This window comes from Oryzias latipes, chromosome 10 (assembly GCF_053564925.1).
Source record: "Oryzias latipes strain Hd-rR chromosome 10, Olatipes_Hd-rR_3.1".
Taxonomy (NCBI): domain Eukaryota; kingdom Metazoa; phylum Chordata; class Actinopteri; order Beloniformes; family Adrianichthyidae; genus Oryzias; species Oryzias latipes.
The window spans coordinates 11,128,693-11,141,732 of record NC_136246.1 but is presented as its reverse complement, the minus strand read 5'-3'; the positions used below and the strand labels follow the sequence as shown (position 1 = coordinate 11,141,732).

At 41.6% G+C, this 13,040-nt stretch overlaps 1 protein-coding gene across 2 annotated transcripts in view; it reads right to left on the bottom strand.

Annotated features, from left to right (window-relative positions):
• The window catches only part of med12 (mediator complex subunit 12), a 32,617-nt gene that overhangs the window by 19,046 nt on the left and 531 nt on the right, over nt 1-13,040 (bottom strand). For both annotated transcript variants that reach the window (XM_023958994.2, XM_011479895.4), the window contains exons 2-16: nt 12,601-12,705; nt 12,319-12,510; nt 9,817-9,976; nt 9,543-9,718; nt 8,933-9,043; nt 5,668-5,940; nt 5,413-5,559; nt 5,036-5,135; nt 4,110-4,246; nt 3,771-3,902; nt 2,122-2,248; nt 1,756-1,976; nt 1,603-1,662; nt 1,322-1,495; nt 1,084-1,228 (exon numbers count right to left, since the gene is read on the bottom strand). In XM_023958994.2, coding sequence (XP_023814762.1) covers nt 1,084-1,228; nt 1,322-1,495; nt 1,603-1,662; nt 1,756-1,976; nt 2,122-2,248; nt 3,771-3,902; nt 4,110-4,246; nt 5,036-5,135; nt 5,413-5,559; nt 5,668-5,940; nt 8,933-9,043; nt 9,543-9,718; nt 9,817-9,976; nt 12,319-12,510; nt 12,601-12,705 — 2,260 coding nt within the window. The remainder of the gene's footprint in view (nt 1-1,083; nt 1,229-1,321; nt 1,496-1,602; nt 1,663-1,755; nt 1,977-2,121; nt 2,249-3,770; nt 3,903-4,109; nt 4,247-5,035; nt 5,136-5,412; nt 5,560-5,667; nt 5,941-8,932; nt 9,044-9,542; nt 9,719-9,816; nt 9,977-12,318; nt 12,511-12,600; nt 12,706-13,040) is intronic.

Genomic DNA, 13,040 nt, shown 5'->3' with positions numbered 1-13,040 from the left:
AGTCTTATGGTAATTCAACTTCCTGTGTGTATCCTCCTTTGAAAGTACCCACTGGATTAAGGTTGATTATTGTGGAAACCATGGAGACAACCGTGTGTAATGCTCTGTTGCAAAAAGTTTGAATAAATTATAAGTTCTAAAAAAAAAAAAAAAAAAGATGAAAGCAATTTACAGATAGAGATGAATCCACCCTCTGGGTTGATAAGGAAGAGAGAGTTTGTTCTTTAGAGTGTGGTACATGTGGTATATTCCAGGTATGGGGTCTTCAGGGTTAGTAGAACAAAAAACCAGAAGTTAAATTTGAATAAAAATATGGAAATTTGGAGGGAAAAAAACGTGAAATAATTAAACTAATAACATCATACGGTTCCCAATCGAAAAAAAATAATAATTTGTATAGTTACTTTGTAAAAGCAGCTTTTTTAATCTCTCTCCAGCTTCGTTTTCAGTCCTCAATTGACAGTTTCAACTCAGAATTTTACTTTTTTGTTTGAGCCGAATTGCATGTGGGGGTGGGGCTTCAGGCCCATTGGCTATCGGGACATGATTGACATGGTGTGACAGAGGTTATAGTATTATCATTTCCGCTCCAGAAAATCAGAGGAGGGATGACTCGGGTGGCGCCAACAACAGATGGAAATGATGTCACCATGACCTTTAACTCAATGTCTGTCATCTCCTGGTGACCAATGGGCTCCAAGCCCCACCCCCCACATAAAATAAGGGACAAATCCAAAAGAGAAAATGGTGAATTGAAACTAACTTGAGGACTGAAAGCAAAGAGTGAGAGAAACGAAAAAACTAAATTTCGAAACACAAAACTGCAGCTGTTACAAAGAAACATGTTTCATTTGGTAAAAGTTTTTGTTTTTTAGGTTTTAAGTTTTTCTTCTAATTTCAGTTTTTCCACAAGTTTAGAATTATTTTTTGAAATGTAAATTTTTTCTTCTTCAAGCTTTTGAGTTGAAATGTTTTGATCTAGAATCAGGTTTTTCACTTGCTGATCCTGATTTGACCCCATATTGACCTTTGTCTATAACCTTCAGATCCGCCACAGTGGGACGCGCTGGGATGCACCGTCACCTGTTTCTGCCGTGCTTTTGCGGTTCAGCACTTTCAAAATGTCTTTAGTGATCTTCTTGATGGTGTGTCGCGCCTCATCTCTCAGTTTGCCCACGCCGTAGAGGACCACTAAACGCTGGTTGCACTCGTGGCTGGCACTTTCCTCCTAGAGACAGAGTCAAAGTAAAACAGGCTGAACTCCATGACCTGAAGAGAGCAGACGTGTGGTGTTTTTCTTTGTCTTTACCTGTGCTCTTACCTGTGGAATGGGGAAGTGAGTGGCGTACTGAATGTGGCGGGGTTGGTCGTACAGCTGAGGAAAGGCAGGGTCCATGCTCTTGTCTTTACAGTTGGCCTTGCTGTCTTGATCTGGAGCGTTTTTTTCTGGAGAAGGGCTTCCCTTGGATTCGCAGTGCATGGGAGGTGAGAACATCTGCAGGATGAGACCAAAAAGTCCCCTCAAGTGAAGACAAACCTCTAAAGGACTGCTCTGTTTCCTTTACTGACGCTGATTTTAAAGGCGGGAGAGGCTTCATTTACCTCATCAAAATTAGCACTGGAGTTGTGCTCGATCTCCATGGACTCAGACAGACCAGTATCCTGTTGGAGAAATAATAAAACCAGCCTTGTTACGCTGTTATACTTCTGGCATTTGGTTCCATTACTCAGCTACAACAGATGCCTCCAACATGCCTCCATCTTGACACTGCTGCCTGCATCCTGCTCCTTGCGCTCTGATTCGTCATCGCTGGGCGAACGCGGGCGGGGCAGGTGGGACTCAGAAGCAAGGTCGCCACGTGAAATCAACGTGCACATGTAGATGTTGTGAGAGAAGACGTCGTGACGGATGAGCTCGCAGAAGAGAAGAACCAGGTTGGAGAATTCTACTCGCTCACTTTCGTTCCCGGGCTCCGCTAATCAGGGAAAAGAGGATTTGAATAATTTAATAGGAGGATTTCTCAGATAAGACAAATCAGAATAAATATGCGGGGGGTAATAAAAGCTGAGACCAGGAGACAAATCCCACATGAAACGCTTCAGGATGACGGAAAAACTCACTGAGTGTGGGAGCCTGAGTATCCAGAAACTGCAGCAAAACATCCTGAAAGACGGGTAATGTGGCAGCCGAGAGGGAGCCAGACGACACGGAGCCCTTCTCATCCACAACCTCCGACTCTGCACACCTCTGTGAACACACAACACAGCACAAAGGGTCAGAGTAAAACTCCTGGCTGAGTCTGCAGTGTTTGGTTTATAAATAAAGGCGGTGGCACTGAGGTAAAAATGGAAGACAAAGATTTCAAAACCACAAAGAAATAAAGGGATCAAATATGTCAAATTTATTTACAACACAATTCCAGCTACCAGAGATGCTTCCAGAGGCTCAACTAGAACGACCAGAACACCAAATTAATTTTCAACCTTATTCAAGAACCATCTGTGTTTGGTAACGAAAAACAGGATGCACATACTTTGGGATTTAAATTCATTAAATTGGAATTTCCATTAACCAAAATAAAAAGCTATTTAAAAAGCTAAAAGCTAAAAAAAGTTTTTTTTTAGGGCAAAAAAAACAAACAAGAAAAATCTTAAAGCCCACAGACATGCCCCCCTCTGCCCCCTTCTGCCCCTGGCACACTGGTCACGGTCACGGTCACATGACAAATTCTTGAAGAAGAAAAAACAAAACAAATCTTCTAAATGGCTGTTGGCTTTATCTCTACAGCAACCACTTTATGTTTGGGTTCCCTGGGGGAGACGAACAAGTCAAATTTTTAGAAGAATCGGGAGAAGTGATCTTTTGGATTTCCTTGGCAACAGAGATTTTTTTTGATAACCACACCCATATTCTTAATATGATCATATTGTGTGTCATTCCATTTTGTTCAACTTTTCACAATTTCCCAGTAAAAAATGTGCGAGCATCAAGGTAATGCCACTTTTGGGAACTCCCCAGGCTAAAGCCACTGAAAAATCGACCACTTCTAATTCTTCTAGTGTTATCCAAAGATGTACATCTTCTACTACATGGATCTACATTTTTTACCAAGTTGCATCCTAGTGATTCTCGAGGAGTTAGGAGAAGATAGACAGAAACCCCTAGTTTAAATTTGTATAAGGTAATAAAGGGGATTGAATTTTAAAATTCAAGACGGTGTCCTCTTCCCAACATCAAAGGTCAACAAAACTTGTGGTTGTGGTCATAGACTTAACCTGGCGGCAGGTGTAAAATTTCATCAAGATTGCTCGTTCACGATGCCCAAAATTCATTTTCTCCAGGTACCAGGTGCGTGCAAACTGTAGTGAGTTTTTGGAGTGTGTGGGGAAAACTCAAGTGCGCGCTTAGAGAGAATAATCGCAAAAACAATCAGGTTGTTGCAGTCCAGGTCTGCTGCAGGACATAGAAAAGGTTGATTCCTTTTTGAACAGTGCCCCCCTCTGGTGGGGGCAAATCCTGACTCGAATACTTCAGAACATTTGAACAGCCTCCCCAAGTCTGATCTTATCACTGAGTATACTGAGATGATCAAAAAAGGCTTTCATAAAGAAAAGACAAATGGGAAAGTAAACCATGAATTTGACATGTTTATCCTGCATTTTCTGTTTTCTTTTTCTTTTACCCTGAATAATTTGCATGCAGGAATTTTGCAACAGCACAAAAATAAATAAAACATGTTATGTATGGAGATTGTATTCACTGCTGTTACCTCGGCTTCTATTTCAGCTTGTCTTTTTTCCAGAAGCTTAGCCACCACCATGGCCCTGTGCCGACCCGAACGCTTACAGCACACCGCCCATTCACACAGCAAGGTCACCACCGCATCATCATCAGGCGACATCTGCACAGACAGGAATTATGGGACAAAAAGACCAACACAACTTGCCAAGGATTCCACTTCAACTTGCTGATGAGGGAAACTATGATGATAAAAAAAAAACACCTAAATAACTGGCTAAATTAAATCATTGTTGTTGTTTTTTCAAGACATCAATTTAATTTAAACTTTTAATTTATTCAAAATGAACAGAAAAAGTGTAACCCTGACCTCATGGCCATCTTTGCTCTGGCCTGAACCAAATATCCTGTTATATAGTGAATCCAGTGAGTTGTTAAAGTCAGACTTCTCAAAGCTGTGGTTGTCCAAAACCTCCAGGGTATGGAGAACTCTCCCAATGGTGAATCCTGGAAAAACAAAAAACAAACAAACATTCAATTCCCTTCTGTTGAGCTGTTAAAAATCGAATGCCCGGTTTGTACTTCATAGTAATTTGTAATCGTTTGAGCCGTCAGAAGGAAATGGCCCCCCCCATCACTGTGAAATGCGACACGAGCGAATGACATCAAACGAGATTGGAGTTTTACTCCTGTAGTACAAACGCGTGCACATGGCGCCATTACACCTCCATTTACTCCGAGTGATTAGAATTCATGATACTCAGTCCAGAAAATGGTGTCGTTTTAACAATGCCAGTGCCGAAAACATAAGCGAAGAAGTTGAAAATACAGTAAACTCTGCAATACTTCCATGCGGGAGTACAGACGCAGACAGAGAGAGCGGACAACCGCTGGAGGAAAATTCATGCAAGTAACTGGAAAGACAGCCAGTGAGAGACTTAAAAGCAAGAGGGAAAAATGTCTTGTTGTGCGGCAAGGAAAAAAACTGCTGGGAAGAAATGGTGATCCAAGAGGCCGCAAGTCTGCTTGGAAGTATTTCCAGTTGATGTCATTTCTGGAACCCTTCATCAAAAATTCTAAATCGTAAACTGAAAGTTTTTGTCCCAAGGTATTTATATCTTCTGTCTCACTGCACTACCGATGCAGCAAGTGTACGAGCAAGATGTCCTCACTGAAAATACAGAACCACTGAAATGCTGGAGACAATCGTTTCAGGCTTGAAAAGCATAAACGCCACTCAGACGTTTGTCGCAGTTATAGTGGACGAGCAAAACCTAAGGAGCGCGGCTTCCTCACCTGCAGTCGTCTCTTGACATTTGTCAAATGACCACCTGAACTCCACCGCCTGGCCTCGCTCTTTAATTTGTTCCTCAATTTCTCGCAATTTTGCGCGGACCTGCAGGAAAAACAAATGTTGGATTTGGGAGAAACACCGAAAAAACACCACGGAATTTAGCTGAAAAAAATAATGACATTTATTTAAATATCAAAGCACTTTCTTATATCGTAAAAAGATCTAACAACCTAAATTAAGAAATATAAAAGATTAACCAGTTTGAAATTTGAATTGCATTAGTTGGTACTCAGAAAAACGGAAAACTGTGGCATGTGTCTAGGTAAAAAGCAGAAAACTAACAGGTTCTCAGTGAGAAAGGAGGAGATGAAGGAGGTACCTGCTGTGTAAAAGCAGTGTTGCACCCTGGCATTGGCAGACTGGAGGGGGCAAAGGGTAAGAGGTCCAGAGGTGAACCCGTCTTGTTTCTGCTGTCCGTCAAAGAGTAATGCCACACCAGAGCACTGGGACAGCACAACACTATGCTCTGATGGGGCAAAAAAGATGGAATTTAAAAAAGAGAATCATCCTTTATTTTCATTTCTTCAGTTGTGCAAAGGTTAACGAGCAGACAAAGCAAAAGAGCAGAAAGTACCTGCAGCATGCAGCTGAGGCCAAACACCAGCGGCCTGTGCTGCTGGCAGATGTAGAAATCTGTAAACGGCGTCTGCGGCTGGTTTCCTCCAGCCGGCTGGGAGGTTGGGGTTGAGGGGAGGGCGTTGCCTTGCTGTGTCAAGATGCTGTGCCCCGGATGCCCCACTGTGCCAGGGACCAGGCTCCTGTCACTTAGCAACAAGTTGAGGCGGCGAGTGCAGAAATAAGCCAGTCGTCGTGACAAGTAAGCAGACTGCACAAACTCCCCCGAGTACTGCAGCACAGACGGACAGATGCAAAGCATTACCCACGGTGCTCGGCGTGGACTTAACACCGGCCAGCTTTGAAGCCGGCACAGAAATAGTGGCTGCAAGTCCTATTAGAAGCTGTCAGCAGAGGTCAGCGCCATGGGACCAGGACACACACTTTCATCAACTGCTGACAGCTGAGGAAGCACTAGAACACAAAAATCTCATTCTGTAAATACACTGTGCCCAAAAAAACATGGTTGTTTAGACGGCATTTTTTTAGAAGGGCAATGCACAACTCCCAGAAGGTTTGAAACATCGAAAAATATTACTGGATTGGCCGTCACGGGAGATAAAACCGAAACACACATGCAGCATTACTATCAAGAGACCTATGAAGTAATGACGAGGTCCAAACAGGTAAAGACTCACAAAAGGGGAAGCAGTTTTTGCAATCAACTGTAAAAAAGATAACAGAATACTCTGATGGAGAGGAATCACCTTTCACAGGTTAGTAATCATACTGTGATTACTAACATTTTAATGTTTATAACCTCAAAATTTGACAACAAATTCCTTACTTTTACATAAGGCTTTGTAGCTGAAGACGGTTTATTAGACAAGTTTACAGAGAACGCACGAGAATTCGCCAAAAGCACTATTTTCATTGGAGTGAATCTTTAAGCAGTAGTTGATGCTCAAACAGCACATCATGCTATTGAAACAACATTTGAAGCAACCTATTGCTGTTGGTAGCTGTTCTCTAACCTGTTTTAGATTCACTATTGATATAATATTATTTCACACTTTTCCCCAAAAGTTGAACAACTAACTTTTTGTGAATTGGTGCATGTCCTATCATTCTGTCTTCCTCACTGTTCTCTCCATGTCCCCAAAACAGCAGGACTTCCTGCTGGAGCAGCTGCTTAGCATCACAAAGACAGACGGACTTGAACATCTATGATTTATCCACCAGACTCCACTGCTGAGAAGTCCCAGTATTTATCCTGAACCTTCATTCAGCAGGAAGACAAACGTAGAGACTAAGATTCTCCGCCCTGCCCAACATGCAGAACCTGTCCTTAACAAACCGACGTAAACGTTCAAACACTAAAGTTGAGGTATGAAATGACAAGTGGTTTAGTTTGATGTAAGTCTGGGAAAGACTGTAAGGCCACATGGTTCATGTCAAGGAGAAGACTTTTCTTTCTAAATCCACGACTCCCGTTTCTGCTGCAGGGAAATTGTTCCAATATTAGTCCAGATAGAAGGACTTGTGATTCCTTTTCCATCATTTGGGCGACATTTTCACAAAAGTTGATGTCTTGACATGTGGAACATCTGCGGAGAGTTTTGTAAATGGACACCCATAGGTGTGGCAGGTCCATCAACCCCACATTTGCATGACTGCCATGGCAACAAAGGTGGAGTCAGTGACAGATTTTGTTGAGATTCTGAAGTGTGCGCGAATGTTGGTTTTTGTGAATGGTCTGCAGAGAACGATGAGGAAGGTAGTCAGAGAGAGACGATAGAGAGAGTTAGACATCAGTTTGCTGTGTGGGTTGATGTGGAGATGCCGTCTTAATTATTGAAAACATGTAAGGTTGAGTCGATTTCACTCCAAAATGCAAATGTATCAAATTCATGAATCAATTTTCCTATAGAGCAAATCATCCATTCATTCATCTTCTAACCGTTTGTTCACGTTTGGTCACGGGGCTGCCGGAGCCTATCCCTGCCACTCATGGGCAAAGGAAGGGGACATCCTGTACAGGTTGTCTGTCGCAGGGCAACACAAATTACACTCACATTCACACCTATGGAAAATTGAAGAGTAACCAATGAACCTATGAAGCGTGTTTTTGGACGGTGGGCGTAAGCCAGAGTCCCCGGAGAAAACCCAAGCATGCATATGGAGAACATGCAAACTCCACACAGAAAGGTCCCCCATTTGGAGCAAATCTTTTCCTTCTTTAATGCTTTCCACCGGTGACATCTAAATAACACACGCTCTTGGACATAGTGGGACTCAAAGGGACAGAATGAGCTGGTTTATGTTAACTGCATAAGTGGTTCAAGCATGATGGTAGTTGGAAAAAATGCCAACAATAAAGGCGGACAACAGTGTTTCTGTTGGTTTTTAAAGGTACAATTTTAGCTTTTATTCCTGCTTAAACTGTTGAAAACTAGAACTATGACCAAACTACACAAGTTTAAGAAACAAAATAAGACGTTTGCGAATCAAATTAGAATTGAACATTTGGGTAGTGACACCCAGCAAAGCTACTGAATGAAGTTTATTTGAAATGACATTTGTGTAATAAACACTATAAAGCTGACCACAGATAAAGTAAACACTGAGGCAGATAGAAGTCAACCAGAGGCTAACTCTGCTGATACAGGGAGAGACATTTGACATGAATTGATTTGTTGGCAACCTTCTTACTTCCACAAACACAAAGTAAATAAGTTTGATAGTAAACAGTTTTAATGGTCTGATAATTAACCCTTCAACATTGGAGATATGGCCGGCCACTCCTAAACAGCAAGCACTCTTTGACCATACTGTAACTCTACGACTGTTTTCGCCATCAACGTGAATCGGCTGATTCTGACAAGGACAAAATCCGCTTTTCATATTGGCTGTGTACAAATATGCAACATATCAGCACGATGCTGCTTTTCTCCACCTCAGAATACGCTGGAAATACCGTTAACTGAGTAAACGGTTGAAGAGTTACAATAGTCCAAAGAATGTAAAGACTGGAGCCAAAGCTCTGGTGTCAAAACATCTGAAATAAAACATTCAATGAGGCTTCAGTGCATTTTGAAATTCACCAACCAAGTGTGTCAGTGCTAGGACACACCCTCTGCTCATCTCCTCCCAGCATCTTCAGATGTTGACTCAGTATGTCAACGTTAAAACCCAGTTAGTGAATAAAAACAAACAACATGCCCACAGAGGATCACGACTTCCCACTGTAAATGGCTTTTGTTCCCATTTGAATGGGCTCCTACCTGTAATAGGAGGGGCAGGAGAAGTCTGAGCAGTTCATCTTCACCGGGTCGGACCTTCTCAAAACACTCCAGCACCCACGTCAGAAACTCATGTCTGTCCAACATGCCGTCCTGGACACGGAGAGAAGCAGTTTCCCCGTTTAGAACACGGCTGGTGCAAAGCATTGCATTTACTGCACACATCAATGCAAACAGTGCTCACATGTGAATCCTCAGATACTGACCAGAGAGTAGAACAACAAAAGGAAAAAAAGTCATCTATTTCAGCAAAACCTGAATTTTCTATTCTTTTTTTTGTAACACAAAACATCGTATTAGTTTGTTGAATATCAACTAGAAGGAGTCTGAAGGCAAAACTCAGTAGAAAAGGACCCCAATCTTCTGCAGCAATACAAACATCTCATGCAAGGCTTTCCCAGCTTACAAAAAGATTAGATCAACCCATTCAGTGGCCAACAGAAAGGTCAGAGGTCAGCTTTGAAACACACACTCTGAAGTGTTCTCAGAGCCTTTCTGATGAAGTTCAAACAATTGATTATTTGTGCAGCAAATAACCACTGTTAACACTCAGCTGCTGCTGCGAGTAACAAAGAAATGGCAGCGAGCTAACCTGAAACATGAACATAGCTAGCTTTTCGTTGTACTCCCACTGCTTCATGGCCGTCTCCACGTCTGCAGGCGTGGCTGGTGGAGGAGAGCTGCAGCCCTGACTGGGACACTGTCTGTAAAACTCCGCCACCTTCTGAAGCTGCTCCCAAAGATACTTGGTTATGATCTGAGTCCATTCTGCAGACAAACAAATGAGGAAAGGATGTCAGAAGTCGCCAAAATGAAACATCGATGAAAAATAGGTTTGATTGAAACTGAGTGGAAAGATTTCATACCTATACAAGGATCGATCACATGCCTCTTCTTGACTTTAGTTTCGGTGATAGCTGCATGATATGCACATGTCATCTTGATCATCCATGCTGAGCGCATCACAGGGACTGAGTACTTGGCCAAATATGCAAAAACTTCCTCCTTTTTGCTAAAGATGGGTACCTAGGGGATAAACTTCATCATCAGTAAAACTGATTGAAAAACTGCTGAATAAACATGACCCAAAAAGTGAAAGTGGGCAACAAGTCAAATCATAATTTGATGCCATTTCTAATCATTACAAGTTGATCTCTATGTTTGACATAATCAATCACATATTCAAACTTTAAACTACTGATCTGTTTATGTATTACTGTCATTTTAGGCATGTTTTCTGTAAGACTAAGTATTTACAAATGCAGTACTACCTCCATAAAACATTAAAAGCTACTCAAAAGCTTCACAACAACTAACTAGATCTATAAGTTTGAGAGATTAAACTTTATGAAAAACTAATTGGAAGACACTTTGAAAGCAATTCATCTAACTTATCTGCAGTGAGGGCTACGATTAAAATGAAACAGTATGAATCATCAGCCCAAAGGCCAAAACCAGGAAAGGTCTGCACACAGACTGCTGGCAATAAAGTAGAACTCCATTTAAATTAACAGATACCCCAGGAGAAATGGCTCCATGGGTTTCAAAATAAACCTTTTTGACTGGCTGCACAAATTACATTTAATTGTGTAAAACCCAAATACAGGTTAAGGAGATAGACATGTGGCTGTCCACACAACAGCTGAAATTCACTTTATCTAAATAAAATAAACTATAACAAGATCTGATCAATTATAGCAGCACAAATGCCAAAACTGACCAGCCAAGAAAAAAAAGAAGACAAAATTCACATTTATTTTTGCATTTTTGCAAAACTTTTGTATTGACTTTACCTATAAATAAACCTGGCTTAAATATCCTATATGCTCACAGCTAGCCTACATTGGCCCAGACTGGGACTGTAATAATAAATGTACAGGCCAGCAGAAAACACATCAATTGAGAAATACAGCTTTTTCATAAACAATGGAACAAAATAATGTCTGGTAAATTACAATGATGCAAAATAGAGCAGCCGTTTGACTAGATTTCTGTGTTTGAGTTAGAAGACATCAATGTGATTTTCTTTATTGGACGACATCAAGCTGCTGTTCCATTTATGCTGTTTTTGTCAAAGTTCAGTTTGAGCATCATAGAGATGAATTGTAAGGGTACAAATACTCAAGACACTTTAACATCCGGTACCTGCTACAAATATCATTAATTCTACTAGTTTATAAAAAGTGTGAAAGATATTCTGTTTCTTTTCACTGACAGTTTAAAGACCCACTTCAACCTTTTTTTGATCCATTTTCAAAGCGTTCCCAGAGGTCTCGTAACCCTTGTGCTATCTTAGGCACTTTAACATTGGGAGTTGGGTCATCCAGACCCACTAGACCAGGGGTGGGCAATTCCAGGCCTCGAGGGCCGGTGTTTCTGCATGATTTCCAGATAGTCTTGCCCTACTCATGGCTGATTACCTGCTTCAGGTGTGTCCAGCCAATAATCTTGCCCTACTCGTGGCTGATTACCTGGTTAAGGTGTGTCCAGCCAATCAGAACATGCCAGAGCAGGGTATGCTGGAAAACATGCAGGAATGCGGCCCTCAGTGCCCACCTCTGCACTAGACAGTGCTCTGAACCTTTTTTCTTCAATGATTTGTGATGTTCACTGGTGTCCATGGATTACATGAAATCTTTCCACCTTTATCCACTTTTGTAATGGTAGGGAGAACACGTCAATGTAAAGATCGGGTCATCTGGACCCCATAGGACAGCACAAGGGTTATGCTGTTTTTAGCCAAAATCAAAAACCTGTCTCGTTTTTTAGGACATCGTTTCTGCAGAGCAGCTGGAGTTCATCAGTATTCTCCTCTGAGTTGTGGGCAGGACTGTTGACGTGGAGTGATCACACCCCAATTTCGGTTACTCCTCTGTTTACATGCTCCCCTTTAACTTACAGCTCCTCACACCCCCAACCTAAAATTAGCAGCGATACTAAAATGGCGAGCAACATTGGCGGTATCCAGCCGTACAGTTTTGATCCAGATTTCAGCCCAGACGAGGAAAACAAAGACGTACATGGATCTATTTGCCTGTGAGTGCATGTATCAGAATGGAGCAGAGCAGGGGGCTCATCGTATTTTTCTATGTCCAACTACAATCTCTTTTCAAAAAGCATTTTTTTCTCCTGCTCCTCATTCACAACAATTTAAAAAAGAGAAATGCTCTTTTAGGCTTAATTTTCTTAAAAAATGTCCATCATGACAAAAATGCCACAAGAACCTGTTAAAAATACTATTTTCATCTGAGTGCATCTTTAACAAACTGAAGATTTCCGTACGTGAACTGAGAACAAAAACAGTAAACAGGAAAACAAAGTACACAACAATACTCAGTGATCCCAGGATTCATCCACAGGACTTTTACCTTTTTAGCCAGCTGGGTCAGAGGTTTAGTACCACCTAAATCTGTAAACCAGCTATTGATGGAGCTCTGCGACCTTGCTGTGACGAGCCAGAAATTATCCTTTTGGTTAACCTGCGGTTTACGTTTCCCTGTATCGGGAAAACTGTTGAAGCGCAGCTTCTCTGCGATGATGCTGCTAAAGTTGGAACTGATCTGCAAACACATGAGCACATGCATTAAAAAAAAAAACTAACTGGCATTTAGGACAAAATCTGCCAATAATAATTAATAAATGAATGGTACCTTTGCGGGATTGAAGTTGACATTTTTGGCAGAGCCGTGCTCGTCACTAGACACAGCTGGCTGGTTGTTGAAGCCCTGCTTCACATTGAGGGCAGTCAACTCATCCTGAAACAAAAACACACATGTAGGAGGTCAATACTACAAGATGTGCTAAAGCTCCATTCCTCAGCAATCACTGGCGTTCTGAGCAAGCAGGAAATGTGCTCGACTGGCTGTGCTGACAACACAAAAACTGATCATTCCCCTGAGAATTCAGAAAAAGGTGGGCCGAGAAATAAAGCTTTACCACTGACACCCCAAACTATACCTGCTACATATATAAGAACAAAGGAATGTACCATTATCACACAGGGTAGAGTCGAAATTAAACTACGATAAGGATGCATTAAACATTCCTAAAAAAAATAATAATAATAATAAAAAGGATAGTTAACAGGTTA